This window comes from Melanerpes formicivorus, unplaced genomic scaffold (genome assembly GCF_026170545.1).
Source record: "Melanerpes formicivorus ecotype bairdi unplaced genomic scaffold, bMelFor1.0.p_v2 SCAF_24, whole genome shotgun sequence".
Taxonomy (NCBI): domain Eukaryota; kingdom Metazoa; phylum Chordata; class Aves; order Piciformes; family Picidae; genus Melanerpes; species Melanerpes formicivorus.
In genome coordinates, this window is record NW_027142376.1 from 8,320,826 (window position 1) to 8,337,678 (window position 16,853).

A 16,853-nucleotide genomic window follows, 5' to 3' on the forward strand; every position below is an offset into this window, starting at 1 on the left:
AAACAAACAAAAAATCCACAATAAACCAAACCACTCTATGAAAAAAATGAAAACTCTGCTTTACCACTAAAGACGGAAAACACTTGTTTGAAGGGCTGAATGTTGTCATTACAAAGTGTCCCTCAAATAGGTGTCCACGATTGCCATAACACGACTGACAACGCCATGTGTTGGATGTGACCAATGCTAATACTCAATCATCAAACCACAGAATCATTTAAGTTGGAAGAGACCTTTCAGATCATCAAGTCCAACTGTTAACCCAGCACTGCTAAGTCACCACTAAACCATGTCCCTCTGGACCACATCGACTTATCTTTCAAATACCTCCAAGGGTGGTGCCTCCACCACTTCCCTGAGCAGCCTGTTCCAGGGTTTGAGAACCATTTCTGGAAAGTTTTCCTAATAGAAAACCTAAGCCTCCCCTTGTGCAATTTGAGGCCACTTCCTCTCATCCTATCACTTGTTACTTGAGATTGACCCACACCTTGCTACAACCTCCTTTCAGGTAAAGGAGCTGAGAGGGTCTCCCTGGGCCTCCTTCTCTCCAGGCTAAACAATCCAAGCATCTCCTCAGAAGACTTCATTGCTCTTCTTTGGCTGTGCTACAGCATCTCAACGTCATTGTTGTAGTGAAGGGCCCAGCACTGTCCTCTCTTAAGCTGTGGCTGGGGAGCTAACCACACTATGGCAGCAGCAGCAGCTGCCTCACAGGAGTTGACAGCGGCTGTGGCACCAGTAACACATTACACGGTTTCCTAAAAAAATATTAAGTGACATCAAGCACATCAGAGAAGCCACCCGCCACTCCTCACGAGGCTCGTGCTCTCGGTTCTTCATCAGCTTCACTGCTGATGAGAGAGAAGCCGGACCTGCCCGGCGTCTCGGCAGGGGGCTGCGGAGCGAGCCCGCCCTTAGGAACTGACTGTGGGTTGGCAGCGGCGCACGCGGCCGCCGCGCCCCGAGCTCCGGCCCGCCACTGACGGCTGCCTAGCAACCGCGCAGCTGCTCGCGGCTCTGCTAGGCCCTGCAGCATCCGGGCCCTACCCTACCTTGCCCGGCCCCGACCCGCTGGATCCGCCCTGACGGAGGCGCCTCTGGGCCCAATGTCGGCGCTGCTCTCTTTCCGGCGTCTGGCCGCGTCTCCTGGATACGGGCGCGGTAGGTACTTTCGGAGGAGTGCGCGGGGGGCAGCGGGGCAGAGCCGGGTGGGACCTGGCGGTGTGAGCTTGCTAAAAAAAGGGAGAGGGAGGAAAAGAAGTCTCTGTAGCGAGTCTGCCTTTTATGCTGACGTCTCTCCTGCTGGCTGTATTTCGTGGCGCTCAGGAAGGAGTTTGCCATCGGGACACTTTCAAATCTCTCCTCCCTGCCGTTGGGTCATGGGAGACTCCGGCTCGGGGGCAGGGCTTTGTTCGTTTCTGTTGATGGCGACGGCGCGGCGATAGTAACGCAGCCTCCCTGCCCGTCCCTGCCGCACAGGTACGGCTGCCGTGTGTGCCCACCCCCGCCCCCCCCCATTCCGCCTCACGGCCGTTAGCTAGCGGGCGCTCCTCACGGCCCTGCGGGGCTGTTTCCCCCCACTGGCCTTCCGCTCCCGTCCTGCTCATCCTTTGGTAGCGGGATGATTATTTACAGATATTTAGAGTTCGTAGTTGCTGGCCTGTTTTTTCCCAGGCCAGAGGAGGTTTAGGTTAGCACTTCCTCCCAGAAAGGCTGATTAGGCGCTGGGATGGACTGCCCAGGGAGGTGGTGGTGTTGCCATCGCTGGAGGTCTTTGAGAAAAGCTTGGAGGTGGCACTTGGTGTCATGGTTTAGCTGATGTGGTGGTGCTGGGTCATAGGCTGGGCTTGATGAACTCTGAGGTCTTTTCCATCCTCAATAATTCTGATCTGCGACTTTTGAAACGTTAAGAGCTTTAGAAGTGGGAAATTCTCTCACCTGCTGACATTTTTTATCATGTTTCATGAGTGGAGACCTTCTGGTCAGTAAAATCATGGAGTGAGTTTTTTTTAGAAGAGATCTTTAAAGGTCATCTGGTCCTCGGCAGTGAGGAGGGACATCCCCCAGATAGATCAGGTTGCTCAGAGCCCCATCCACCTATCTGCAGCATTTCCAGGAGGGAACTTCTACCACCCCTCTGAGCAGCCTGGGACACTGTTCACCACTCCCACTGTTAAAACAAAAAGTCTTTGTTCTATCCAGTCAAAATCTTCCCTCTTCTGTGGGCAGCAGCCCCAATTCTCTCAGCTCGTAGCAGAGGGGTTCCAGCCTGTGTGTTCTCCTCTGGCCCTGCTCCAACATATCCCTGTCTTTCTAAGGGCCTCGGAGCTGGACATAGCACTACAGGTGGAGTCTCCAGAGGGAACAGCAGTGTCCGTGCTGCTTTTGATGCAACCCAGGACATGGTTGGCCTTCTGGGCTGCAGGTGCACGTTGCCAGCTCCCTGCCAGCTCACATCCAGCTTTTCATTATCCAAGTCCTTCTCTGCACAGCTGTTCTCATCCCTGCACCCCCGAGCTTGTATTGATACTGAGGGTTACCTTCACCCAGGTGCAGGACATTACACTTAATTGAAGATTGTTAAACCTCATGAAGTTCACATGAGCTGATTTCTGAAGCATGTGTAGGTCCCTCTGGATGGCAGCCTGTTCCTTAGTGCCAGGTGTACTGAATAAATTGTTTGATTTTGCTGGAACGACATCACTTCTGTTTCTGAGAACTAGGAGGTTAACTGTTCTCCCTCCTTCTCCTTCCTTTAAAGGTTTTTTTCAATACCGTGTTTCTAACCTATTGCTTGTAAAGCATCCTTAAGTATGGAGAACTTCATTCTGTATGAGGAGATTGGAAGAGGACAAAAGACAGTTGTTTATAAAGGTAGAAGAAAAGGGACAATTAATTTTGTTGCTGTTATTTGCACTGATAAATGCAGAAGAGCTGAAGTAGCAAACTGGGTAAGTGATTTTTTTTCCCCTGCTCCATCTGGGAAAAAGATGCACCTTTGAAAGTCCTTGTAGCACAGATAAGGAAAATACTGTATGCTTCTTTATGTGGAGTTTGTTGATGTTTAGATCATCTTAAGATTTTAAATTCTTCCAATAGAGTTCCATTTTAATCTATTTCTTTCTTAACCTGATTTTATTGTTGTTTAAATCGCAGGCAGAAACCTCTGTTTACAAACTCAGTGTTTCTAGGCTGCGTCAGAGAGCTTCTAAAAGCAGTTACTTGCATGTAGTGGTTTGGTCTAATTTGTTAGAAGTTGTGGGGGTGATACCTTCCAGCAAGTAATCCACTTGCTTGCTGTGGTGGTGAAAGAAGAAGTTCAGTTTCCTTTTCACACCAAAACATTCAGCCAGAGTGTTCCAGTAACTGTCCCTTTCTTAAAGGCGTAGCCTAATGTGGGGCTTGAACCCTGGAACCTCAGATCCAAACGGTCACACTTACTTAGCAAGAAGAAATTATGTTCTTCATGAAAAAGAACCTTTAAGGTAAACCAGTCCTGGTTTGTAAAACCTTGGCAAAGTGTTCCTTCTGGCAAAGAAACTGTAACTGATACAATTAGATATTTCAAATATGAATTTTAATGCTTGCTATTGTTCTGCTAAGCTAAAGAACTAGGAGGGGGGAGAGGAAAGTGTAAGCTTATGGACAAGTTAAAGCACAAACACAAGTAGAAGAAACAAATAAAATGAAGGTAAAAAGACCTTTTTGAGAAAACTCATTAAAAGTTGCCTGCATAGAGGATTATATATAATAATTATGGCAAAAGGAAACATTATTCCTGAGCTTACAGGCTGCAAAAACATGAAGAAAGCAAACTGTGACTCAGAACATAGGGTTTTGCTTGCTATTACCCTGCTAAGCTAAAGAACGTGGGGGGGAGGGGGGAAATATTTTTATTTCCCCTTACTGTATTCACCCTGTTGTCTCACATTTCTGTGTTCTCATTTAAGAAGAAAGTAGGAATCAAAGTTTGTCTGCAAATTCTGATTTCCATTGTCATTCTGTTGTCATTTTAACGATGCAGGAAGGTTAAACACTGCTTCTAATTTTGAGTTGGGGAACTTCCTGTTGTGTTTTGTTTTTTTTATATATCATAGTATCATTCAGGGTTGGAAGGGACTACAAGGATCATCTAGTTCCAACCCCCCTGCCATGGGCAGGGACACCCCACACTAGATCAGGCTGGACAGAGCCTCATCCAGCCTGGGCTTAAACACCTCCAGGGATGGGGCCTCGACCACCTCCCTGGACAACCCATTCCAGGGCTTCACCACTCTCATGGTGAAGAACCTCCTCCTCACATCCAGCCTGAATCTCCCCACCTCCAGCTTCATTCCGTTCCCCCTAGTCCTATCACTCCCTGAGATCCTGAGAAGTCCTTCCCCAGCCTTCCTGTAGGCCCCCTTCAGCTACTGGAAGGCCACAATGAGGTCACCTCGGAGCCTTCTCTTCTGCAGACTGAACAGCCCCAACTCCTTCAGTCTGTCCTCATAGGAGAGGTGCTCCAGCCCTCTGCTCATCCTTGTGGCCCTTCTCTGGACACCTTCCAGCACCTCCAGATCCCTCTTGTAATAGGGGCTCCAGAACTGGACACAGTACTCCAGGTGGGGTCTCACCAGGGCTGAGTAGAGGGGGAGGATCACCTCCCTCGACCTGCTGGCCACACTTCTCCTCATGCAGCCCAGGATCTGATTGGCTTTGCGGGCTGCAAGTGCGCACTGAGAGCTCATGTTGAGTTTTTTGTCCACCAGCACCCCCAAGTCTCTCTCCTCAGGGCTGCTTTCCAGCCACTTACTGCCCAGCCTGGATTTGTGCCTGGGACTGCCTCGACCCAGATGCAGGACCCTGCACTTGCTCTTATTGAACTTCATGAGGTTGGCTTGTGCCCACCTCTCCAGCCTGTCAAGGTCCCTCTGGATGGCCTCCCTTCCCTCCAGCATGTCTGCTGCACCACACAGCTTGGTGTCATCAGCAAACTTGCTGAGGGTGCACTCAATGCCACTGTCCATGGCACCCACAAAGATGTTGAACAAGACAGGTCCCAGGACTGATCCCTGGGGGACTCCACTTGTCACTGGCCTCCACTGGGACATGGAGCTATTGACAGCCACTCTTTGGGTGCGGCCATATATATGTTTTTCAAAACAGGTGAATTGGGCAGGGTCTGTGAGGAGATGTATCTTTTCTCAATATGCATTTTAAACTAAAATACTTGAATTGGAGAACAATTTTAATGCACTGGAAAAGAGAACAAGTAACTGCTGTAAAGCTGTGTTCTCTCTCTCTCTCCCTCTGCTGTAAGCCCATATATGTTTCTTTTTATTTTTAACATACTTAATTGAAAAGGAGAAAAAAAACCAAACCAACTTTGTTCTAGGTTCGTCTGACTCATGAAATCAGGCACAAGAATATTGTGGCATTTCATGAGTGGCATGAAACAAGCAACCATCTCTGGCTTATAATGGAATTGTGCACAGGTAAGATAAGCTCCAAAGGTAAACATTTCTGAAGTGAGTCTTTGTAAGGATTTCTTACAGTAGTTTCTCCACAATGCTAAGATGGTTGAGAAAGTTGAATAATTATTTGATTTATTGAGAATCTCTATAAAAATACTGCTGCTTTTGGAAGCATTTTTTAGAGTTAATTGAAATCTTCTTTCTCCTTTGCTTCACTCTCTATGTATGTCTGTGTGAGAAACCTGGGAAGTGACAGGTTGGGCCTGGATACCTCAGTTTGGGGTGGGTTCATTTGTTTGCTTGGTTTGGGGTTTTTTTGTGTGGTGGTGTTTGTGGGTTAGTTGGTTTGGTTTTTTGGGGTTTTGGTTGCTTGGGTATGTTGTTGTTGCTGGTTGGTTGGTTTAGTTGTTTTGTTGGGGTTTTCTGTGTGTGTTTAGTTTTAGTACTTCTCTAAAAAAACAGAGGAAAGGATGAAAGTGGAAGAACCAGGGCACATGAGTCAAGAAAAGGGCTGTACAGAAACTCTGTGTGTGAAGAACAAACTAAAGAATTCGTTAGTGGGATGCTTCTGTCTTCAGGATCTCTGAATGTAACCCACTTTTGCTAATGCTGCTGTCAGTGAATTCAGTGGAAAGCTGCCTGTCATCAGCTTTTTTAGCACTCACAAAACTTGGTGCCTTGCTCTTTGGTATCCTTTAATCTTTTAACTTTTATGTAGCAGGGGTCTGGTTAAGGAGTTTGACTAAACCCATTGGATACTGTTTCATTGCAATGTGACTCTGTTTCTGGTTTCCCCTTCTTTGTAAGATAATTCAACAGTCAAGTAATGTCGAAGTCATGAACTCAATTTAATTACAGTTAAGATTGTTTTTTCTGTTACACTACTGGAAATTATTTCTTTTTTCTGTGTATTTTAGATTTACCTTTTTTTTTCAAGTGCACTTGCTGACTATGTGTAAACATATTTCAGGTGGTTCTCTAGAATCTGTTATTGCTCAGGATGAACACCTGCCTGAAGATGTGGTGAGAGAATTTGGTGTTGATTTGGTTGCTGGTTTGTACCACATTCATAAGCTTGGAATTATCTTCTGTGAGCTGACGCCTGGAAAGGTGAGGAGGAGCATTATTTATAGGGGACACTGCACGTTACCTTGCATGCCATCAGCATTTAATTCACTATTTCTGTTTTACTCTTGGGAAGAGGCTTACCTCAGGTTGAAGGCCAGTTGAGCTCTGTAATTTATGGGAAGACAATGAGAGACAGGTCCATAGCTTGGATTTTTTGTGATCTAATGGATTTCTTGCCCTGTTGCCTGTGTGAGACAATGGGGTGGATTCTTTTCAATTTGGCCTATGTTTGAATAAATGCAGAATTTTAGTCCTCTGTCCATGGACTTAAAACTTGATTATTATATCTTTTCTATTATGCTACAGAGTGTTTTGGAGTAATAGAAAATGCTCAAGAAGGAGTAAAGTTAACTACTTCCTTTTGTTAATAGTAAAGTTGGTGAGGGGCTTGGAACACAAGCCCTATGTGGAGAGACTGAGGGAGGTGGGGTTGCTTAGCCTGGAGAAGAGGAGGCTCAGGGGAGACCTTATTGCTCTCTACAACTTCCTTAAGGGGGGTTGTAGACAGGCAGAAGTTGGTCTCTTTCCCAGGCAACCAGTACCAGAACAAGAGGACACAGTCTCAGGCTGCACCAGGGGAGGTTTAGGCTGGAGGTTAGGAGGAAGTTTTGCACAGAGAGAGTGATTGCCCATTGGAATGGGCTGCCTGGGGAGGTGGTGAAGTCACCAGCATTGGAGGTGTTCAGCAGGAGACTTGCTAGGGTCCTTGGTTGCATGGTTTAGTTGATTAGGTGGTGTTGGATGATAGGTTGGACACAATGATCTTGAAGGTCTCTCCCAACCTGGTTTATTCTAGTCTATTCTCTCCTGTTCCTCAAATGAGCTGATGTTTCTTTTTACTACTCTTCTCCAGTTTTTACTCTGCATTCTTTTCTATACTAATATCATTGTTGATATAGATTTAATGATAGCTAAACAGAAGTGCAGAGGAGGAGACCTTGAATACTGCATCCAGTTCTGGTGTCCCCAGCATAAGGAGGACATAGAGTTGTTTGATTTAGTCCAGAGGAGGCCACAAAGATGATCCAAGGGCTAGAACACCTCTGTTATGAGGATAGGCTGAGGGAGCTAGGGGTGTTCAACCTAGAGAAGACTCCAGGGGGACCTTGGAGCTGCATTTCAGTACCTAAAGGGATCCTACAGGAAGGCTGCAGAGGAACTTTCCATGGGAGTGTCTAGAGACAGTGAAAGGGGGAAGGGTTTGAAACTGAGGGAGAACAGGGTTAGACTGGAACTTAGGAAAGACTTCTTTAGTCTGAAAGTGGTGGGACTCTGGAATAGGCTGCCCAGGGAGGTTGTGACTGCCTCTTCTCTGAGGGTGTTGAAGGTCAGGTTGGGATGAGACTTTGAGCAGCTGAGTCTAGTTGAGAGGTGTTCTTGGCTATGGTGAAGAGGTTGGAGGAGATGATCTCTGAGGTCCCTTTCAACTTGAGCCATTCTGTGATTAAACCCCTTTGGGTTCTATTGTGAGTTTCTACAGGTTTTGGGTTAGAAGACCAATTGATTTATTTTTTATTATTATTATTTTTTGCATTGACAAAACTGTTCAGTGTGTTTGCTTTTCAGTGGTCATCACTGTGAACTGGAGTGGTTTGAGGCTATTAAAATACAATTCTTTTCAAATTTGTTAGAAATTTAAATTGGTTATCAGTTTTGGTGTGTAATACTTTTATGTTGAATTTTGTTTATCCTTCTAGATTCTGCTGGAAGGGTCTGGCACTTTGAAGTTCAGTAATTTTTGCTTGGCTAAACTGGGTGGTGAAAACTTGGAAGATGTTTTAGCTTTTTTTGGATCTGAAGAAGGTGAAGGAGATGTCAGTGAAAGCATTCCACAAAGATACTCAGAAATCAGGTTTAGAGGTATGATGTTTTTACTAGCCTCCATTGACTTGCACCAGAGGGATAGGATGAAAACTGGAAAAAGGCTTAGTTTGAAATAATCTGGGGACAGCACTTTGAAATACAATAGTTGTTTATCATTCCATTGGAGCTGACTAAATTTCTAGACAAACCAAATACTAAAACCCAAAATTTAGCTCTTAAGGAGGGAACAGCACCTGAAAAACAGTTTCTTTCCTTTCTACTCGCTTTCAAGTTCATGGTCTGAATTCTAAGCTTCACAAAGCCAGTTTGACTAAAAGCTGGGGGAAAACATACTTTCTAGTATTAAATGTATGAAATGTAAACCATTTCTGACCTTTCCCACTTTTGTAAATAGTCAAGGCCAGGTTGAATCAGGTCTTGAACAGCTGAGCCTAGTTGAGAGGTGTCCCTGCCCATGGCAGGGAGGTTGGAGGAGGTGATCTCTGAGGTCCCTGACAACCTGAGCCATTCTATGATTGAAACTGGGCTCAAATACTCTCATTTGATGAGAGAAGAAACAAAAATCAGAAACTTGGTTTTAATCTTCTGAATCTTTCCTTGGTCATCATAGCAAAGGATCTCATGGATGTGTCCCAGCAATTACTATTACTAGAAACAACAGAATTCTTGGCAGTGTTTTGTGGGAACAAAGAGAGCTTTCTTAATACTTTGAAGGAAGTCCACACTGGACATAAGAGGGCCATGAACAGATCTTTATTCAGGAAGAAATAGAAATCTAATATCTCCCCTATTGCCATCAAAGCATCTGCTTCAATATGTATGATTAATGACCTTGAGTCACTTAATAAAATAAACCCCAAGAATAATAGAATCCAAAATGAACTTTTTGAAGGGTTGCAGAATTGATGCTTTTGCTGAGCTTGTGTAATGTGTAAAGAGATTTTTGAGACATGAGTTAGTGGTTAGGTGAGAACTACTACAGAAATAGGAACAGGATATTTCTTTTTCTGTATGGAGGCAGCTGCTAGAATTTGACATGTGATGTTTTCATAGTGTGTTAGGGTCAAAATGGCTGTAACAAGTTTTAGATCAGTTATCCAGCTGACTAGCTACCTTGCTTTTGGACAAGAGCTTTCTAATTTCTTGAAGGTTTTAGTCTTGGGATAGCTTTAAAAAAACCAAACAATCCTGATGGACTATCATTGGTTTTGTTGCTGACCTGAGAATTGTTAGTTTATCATTCTGTTCAATTTGCTTGGCTCTGGAAGCTGTCAAGGCCTATCAAAACATTCTTTGCGTTAATCACTGTGTTAGAAAAATGTAGCACAAGCCAGCTTTGTTAATAGAAATAGCAATAAAATAGCTTGCATGTAAACCTACATAATTCAGTAGAAGTATAGGAGAGAAGTTCCTTTGGGAGTACTTAACATTTGGTATCTAAGTGAAGGTCATCTCCAAATCACTGAAGTGTAGAGAGCAAGTGTGAAGTGTTGAACAGGGTAAATGCTGACTGAATAATCTAAGTGCATGATACATGTTGTGTTTTGTAGGTTGTCCATCATACACAGCTCCAGAAGTAATAAAGGGAGAAGATTTCTCCAAAGCCAGTGATCTGTGGGCCTTGGGATGCTTACTTTATGAAATGTTCTCAGGTTGTAGATTTGTGTTCTCTATTTAATACCTGTGATAATGGAAGCATGGGTCATGGTCCCAGGGGAAATTCTTCTTCACTTTCTAGGGGAGTTTAGAGGCATTTTGAAGATTCCTGGAAGAAGAATATATTAACTGTACTTGAAAGTATCTTTGTCAAATAATGAAGTCATACTGCTGATTTGGCCATTTGACTGTGATCTAAATATTATGATGCTAACCAGAATGTATTGTTTCAATACTATGGTTTAAAAGTATAGCATTCATCAAATTCTGAGGGTGTAATGTGTTTAGTCTCCTCAGTATTAAACTCTGGATGTATCATTTTGATCCTTAGAAGAGAAAACTTGTTAGTAAAAAAAACTAGAGTCCTTGGTTTTCCTGCAGATCAAGTACTTCTTAGTAGATTGTATCTGGAAGGAAAATGTCATCACAAAATAGAATTGCATTGCAACCTTCTGAAGTCTTAACCAATACACTGACTTGTTGGATCAGCGTAGTCACAGATACTGAGATTGCTGCCTAGACTTTCTCCTCTTGTCATGTTGCTGATTCGTACCCAGCTATTAGGATGACATTTGTCAGGCCACTTTTGGTACCCCTTCTGGATCTGGTCTCTTTTGCTATTTGCAGGAGAAGAATTTAATCCAAGGGTTTGTGTCAAAATTGACAAGTACACAATCAGGCTGGGGGTGTTTGTTTGTTTGGATATTTCCTTAGGAAAAGGAGCTGCTTATCTCTCCTTGCACCTGGCAGGCATTTTGAGGTTTGCCTCGTGTGTGACATAGGCTTCTGTTTGTTTGTAGGAACACCACCGTTCTTCTCAGCCAGCTTTTGTGAAGTACTTGAAAAGATTTTGTATGAAGATCCATTGCCACTTAGACCAGAGAGTAAGATTCTGTTATTGGTTTATGAATCAAATCAGAGTCATACTTACAAAGTGGAAGATTTGGTTTGTAGTGATTGTTAATGAGGATGATTGCAGGAATCTGCTAGCTGTCCAAAGTCAATGGTAGCATTGCTGCCTTTGCTAAGGACTTTTTCCCCATTCATGAATGCTTAATGCCCTTTTCTTATCCAGACACATAAGTTAGTGTTAATAATTTTAAGTAAATTTGCCTTCTGGGATGGAATCTTTGATCCCAGTCATTCTAGGCATCAGTGATATTCATGGAGACCCTTGAATATTCAGTCCACAGTAATGCAGTGAGAATGGTGACCTGTAGAATTAAAACTATTGTTACTAAAGTCTACGAGATTTTAAGTTTAATTCTAGGAGGTTTTTGGTTCTAAATTGAATGAAGTGCATTTCATAGTTAGACTCTACTTCTGAGAGCTCATTTCTCAGCTGCATAAGAATTTTTGAATCATCTTTTGTATAATGAGGTGTAACAATGAGCCTCTTAAAATTGTCATGGTTGGAGGGAAATAAAACTTCAGCAGGTTTCAACTCTGGATCACAGGATGTCAGGGGTTGGAAGGGACCCAAAGAGATAATCAAGTCCAACCTCCCTGCTAGAGCAGGGCCATCCAATCTAGCTCAGGTCACAGAGGAACACATCCAGACGTGTTTCGAAAATCTCCAGAGAAGGAGACTCCACAACCTCTCTGGGGAGCCTGTTCCAGTGGTCTGTGATCCATACAGTAAAGAAGTTCCCTCTTGTGTTGAGGTGGAACCTCCTTTGCTGCAGCTTACATCCATTGCTCCTTGTTCTTTCTGCTTTGTTTCTTGCTCATAGCTATATGCTAATTGGAGGATGCTTTTTTAACATTTGATCAATTATTGGGAGTTTGAGCATTGGGAGTTTTGTTTTGGGGTTTTGCAGTTAGTTTTGTTGGGCTTTTGGTGTTGTTTTGAAGATTCTTTGTAATGCCAAGAGGGTATATTTAAGTTTTTTCATGCATTCCTTTTTTTTTTTTCCAGATGAAATTATTATTAAAGCAAAAAGCTTTTAATGTGGTCAGTAGATAACAATTTGATCTACACCATGTGATGCTTGTTTTTGCTGTCCAGTGCTTGCTTCTCAGGTGCTTCTATTCACAGGTTCTGCTTTTCACAAGCCTTCAGCTGAGTTCATTAGTTTGCTTGATGGGTTGCTTCAAAAGGATCCTCAGAAAAGGTAAACTGTAATCCATGACAGTTTTAACCTTTTGGAGAAAATAATTGCTCTGGTTATGTATAGTGTTTTGTAGATGACAGAGAAGGTAAAAATAATTTCATCTTCATAAAAAAAGCAAATTGTGCTCCTATGAAGATACTAAGAATGAATGCTTTGATGAAAGCTACCTCTTTTATCTTTCTTTTTTTTGTAGCTAAGTAGGTAACTGGAACAAATGCTGAGTAGTTCTAAAATTGAATGGCTTTGCTTTTCTACAGCAATGGGCACATCTGTTTTAGGAGGCTTTGATTTACAGCTGCTGTATAGTTAAATAACAGATTATCATTTACAGGGTAGTTCAGATTACTTGTACATTGGGGCTGGCTATGCAGTTTCCTTCCTTCTTAGTCTCTTACCTCTGTGCTATGAGAGTTACCTATTCTGTTCTGAGGCAAAAAGTTTGTCATGTAAGGACTTCTATTTGTTGGCCAAATAAAAGCCAACAAGATCAATTGCTCTGTAGTGCCACTGAGTTCAAAACCTACTCTCCCTGTGGAGCTGCACTTTGCCACTGCTTTTTCAGTTTGCTTGTTGCTTTTCAAAAGGCTGAACTGGACAGAGCTGTTGCAGCATCCCTTCTGGAAAGGATCCCTTAGCCATTGTGGGTGTGATTCTGCAGACACCCAGGTCACAAGCTCCAGGTACTGAATGGCTTTTTCTCAGTAGTAAATACTCTAATAAAAATATTCTTATGTTTTTGTGTAAATTTTGCCTTTTTGAAATCCAATTTTGTTTTATATTTTCATGATTTTAACTAGTTGATGAAGGGAGTTTTAGACCATCCTATAGACAGTTTTGGCTGCTTAGGGATTGTACTACCCTGATAGTGGATTACAGTGCTCACTTCCAACAGATTCCTTCCTCTAGGCTATAGAATGTGTTAAAACTTCCTTCTGACCTATCTATTTGTGTACATACCAATGATGCACAGTAATTTGACTGCTTGTTTTTTGGAAGGCTTCTGTAGACCCTTCCAAATAAGGGTCAGTTTTATCCTTAGTTGTGTTTTGGGTTTTTGTGCATTAGGCTTAGAGCATCACAAATCCTATCAGTACAGCATCTTAGATTTGTGGTTCAGCTTTATATCCTTGCAAATGCAGCTGACCCATATTCCTTGCTTATGAGCTAGAACATTAATCTAATGTGATTTCCTTCTAAATTTGTAATAGCCTACACTGCTGTATATGCAGAAAGCCCCAAACTTCTTGTGAAAATAGGTTCTATGTATTAAAAGCTTAAGCTTCTGTTACCTGGGTGGGTTTTGGGTTTCAATTTGATGTTGGATATTTAGTGTTTAGTGTATTTTATGGTTTTTTTTTTTTGTTCTAAAACTTTGAAAGCTACTTGAGGTTCCAATCTGGGGAAGTGATGTGAGGATAGTTTTCTGTTAGAATGCTGAATAATTTGTGTTCTAGCAATTTCCAAATTCTCTGGTGATATTTAATACCTATTTCTGATACTGGTGTTGCAGTATTTTTGTTCTAACATTTTAGCTGGAGATCCTTGTCTTCTCCAGCTCCTTGGCTTCTCATTTTAGTACTGCTTTCACCACCAAGACAGGTAAATCAAGATTTAAAGTTTATGCCACAAAGTAAAGCTTGCTAAAACCTGGAACACACTTACTGTCAGCCTCTACCATAATGCTCATCTTGGAGGAACTTACAGAGAAACAGAAGAATCTTAGTCTCCTGTGGGATACATGGTTATGTCACCTTACACTGGAGGGTTTTTAAATACCTCTGAAATACCTGCTGAGGTGTGCAGCAACTGACAGATCTGACAAAGAAAGGACAGAGGCTTGACAGGCAAAACAAGTTCAATACTGGGTTTGTTGGGTTTTTTTTCCAGCTGTGAGGCCCATGTATTTCTTTTCTTCACAATCTGGGTCTGATTAATATTTGATATCCTGGAGAGACTTGAGGAAGGTTATATGACCCAGTTCCATCTGAATAATAGAGGGGTAGATTTAAAAAAAAACCCAACCAGACAATATCAATTACCTTAGAATGAAGTGTGACATGTAAATCATTGTGCAAAAACCAGATAGTTTTTCTTGATCCTAATCTAGGCTGCTGACTTCATTATTTGAAGTAGGATTATTGTACTTCCTGTGAAGACTACATGGTTTCTAAAGCTTTTAATATTGCTTTATAGCTCTGGTATCATAGGGTAATTTGACTTTCCTGACTTTTTTTTCATGCCAGTTCCAGGGAGTGAACTAAAGTATTTTTAATATTCTCCAACTGGTTTGTTGTAAACTTGCTTTTCATCTTTGCCTTTACTAATCTAAACATTAATTTAACACATTGCCATAGTTCCAGAGAATGACAGACAAGTCCTATACTAGTATTTGCTGTGTATAATGGACCTGATCCTTCTGTTTTAAAGTCTGTTTAATACCTTTTTTAACAGCAGTAAGAGCACAGAGTCATCAGTGTCTGGGAATGCCAAAGAGCAGATGGATGCTCAGAAAAATCTAGGTGACCTGTCACCCTCAAGAGAAGATAAGAAGCTACCAAGCAATACTTTCAAAATAGGTACTATTGTTTTATTAGGTGATTTTGTATCTTCTTAATTTGGGCAGCTTTACCAACATGCTTATTCCATCCATTTGATATGTTTTGGCTTTCTGAGTGGAGGGTAGAGGGGCTTTGCAGAGGGACCTTAGCAGGCTGGACAGGTGGGCAGAATCCCATGGTATGAGATTTAACATATCCAAGTGCCAGGTTCTGCACATTGGCCACGACAACCCCATGCAGAGCTACGGGCTGGGGGTCAGAGTGGCTGGAGAGTGGCCAGGCAGAGAGGGACCTGGGGTTACTGGTCAATGGTAGCCTGAACAAGAGCCATCAGTGTGCCCAGGTGGCCAAGAGGGTCAATGGCATCCTGGCCTGTATCAGGAACAGTGTGGCCAGCAGAACAGGGAGGTCATTCTGTCCCTGTACACTACACTGGTTAGGCCACACCTTGAGTCCTGTGTCCAGTTCTGGGCCCCTCAGTTTAGGAAGGATGTTGAGTTGCTGGAAGGTGTCCAGAGAAGGGCAACAAAGCTGGGGAAAGGTTTGGAACACAAGCCCTATGAGGAGAGGCTGAGGGAGCTGGGATTGTTTAGCCTGGAGAAGAGGAGGCTCAGGGGAGACCTTCCTGCTCTCTACAACTACCTAAAGGGAGGTTGTAGCTAGGTGGGGGTTGGTCTCTTCTCCCAGGCAACCAGCACTGGAAGAGCACACAGTCTCAGGCTGTGCCAGGGGAGGTTTAGGCTGGAGGTTAGGAAGAAATTTTACACAGAGAGATTGGCCATTGGAGTGGGCTGCCTGAGGAGGTGGTGGAGTCACCATCCCTGGAGGTGTTCAGGAGGAGACTTGATAGGGTGCTTGGTTGCATGGTTTAGTTGATTAGGTGGTGTTGGATGATAGGTTGGACACAATGATCTTGAAGGTCTCTTCCAACCTGGTTTATTCTACTCTAAGGCTCATGTTCTCTTTTCAGCAGAAACTCAGACTGAGCTGCGCCCCAAAAGTGCAATTGATGGTGACTTAAATGAATCCCTCTTTCTTCTCAGGTATGAAAACCTAAAGAACAATTAGAATGTTTCTTCAGATGTTATATAATGCTGTTACTAACCTTCTGTTAGTGAGTCTCCTTTGGCATTTTCTACCAGCAGTTTAATTCATATTAAGTCACCTTTGAAGAGTTGTAAAAGCACTGTGTTGTTTAAAGCAATGCTTTTATGGCTTTATTACACTAGGTTTGGGGAGCAGCAGACTTTTGACTTCATAGCTGTCTGAATAGAAAAAATTACAACTTCCTTACCTTCTTATAAGAAAATATGCTTTGGATATCGTTACTTTTAAATATACAAGGAAAAGCCTGCAGCTTAAAATCTGCTAATTAATGCTTAAGATCCACTCATCAATTCTACCTGCAGCTTTTCATCACAAGCTATTAATATCTACTATATAAGTATTAAATATCATATAGTGATTGGTTTAATAATGATGTGTTTTAGTTGTTAGCTGATTCTGAAACTTTGTACCAGCTTTCAAGCCAAGAAGATTGAGTGAAATAGAGACGGTTCTTAGAGTCATCAAGCAGAAATATTCCAGTTTGAAATAAAGTAACTCCTTAAAGGTTCTTGCATAACCTGAAATAGGGCTTTTGTACATGATAGTGTGTCTGCTTTTCCAGTTATTTCAGCTGGGTTTAATAAAGCACAACTTCTCACTTAAAACATGCCAGCTAAACCCATACCATTAGTTGTAGACGACGGAGATGGGAATCAATACGGCTGACCAATATGATCGAGTATTGTTCCTTTATTGTTCCAGTGTTGCAGGCCTATGGAGCAGGCCTGTAGTGCAAGTATAGCATAGTAAAGTAAAGAAGAACAGGAGACAGGAAAGGCAGAAGTGCGTGGTAAGGGAACTGCTAGAACTTACATAAACTCGGAGTGCCCTGTTGGCATAGCTCCATTGGTTCCCTCTGAGTGACCACACATTGCACTATTACAGATTATTGGTCCAACTACTAATGGCACAACGAGGTTTGTTGATGCAGGTGCATGTCCTGTTGTCCCAAGATAACTGTCCATGTTTATAGCTACCAGTGTCTTGTTTTAGTTCCATGCTGCAGGCAC

The 16,853-nt window shown here is 42.8% G+C and overlaps 1 protein-coding gene across 1 annotated transcript in view; it reads left to right on the plus strand.

Annotated features, from left to right (window-relative positions):
- Positions 1-1,063: 1,063 nt before the first annotated feature.
- ULK4 (unc-51 like kinase 4) overlaps positions 1,064-16,853 on the plus strand; it is a 165,337-nt gene continuing 149,547 nt past the window's right edge. The window contains exons 1-11 of the mRNA XM_068152788.1: positions 1,064-1,161; positions 2,762-2,951; positions 5,378-5,477; positions 6,427-6,566; positions 8,282-8,444; positions 9,959-10,060; positions 10,865-10,948; positions 12,103-12,178; positions 12,763-12,858; positions 14,630-14,754; positions 15,707-15,779. Of these exons, the coding sequence (XP_068008889.1) occupies positions 2,814-2,951; positions 5,378-5,477; positions 6,427-6,566; positions 8,282-8,444; positions 9,959-10,060; positions 10,865-10,948; positions 12,103-12,178; positions 12,763-12,858; positions 14,630-14,754; positions 15,707-15,779 (1,097 nt within the window). The 5' untranslated portion in view covers positions 1,064-1,161; positions 2,762-2,813. The remainder of the gene's footprint in view (positions 1,162-2,761; positions 2,952-5,377; positions 5,478-6,426; positions 6,567-8,281; positions 8,445-9,958; positions 10,061-10,864; positions 10,949-12,102; positions 12,179-12,762; positions 12,859-14,629; positions 14,755-15,706; positions 15,780-16,853) is intronic.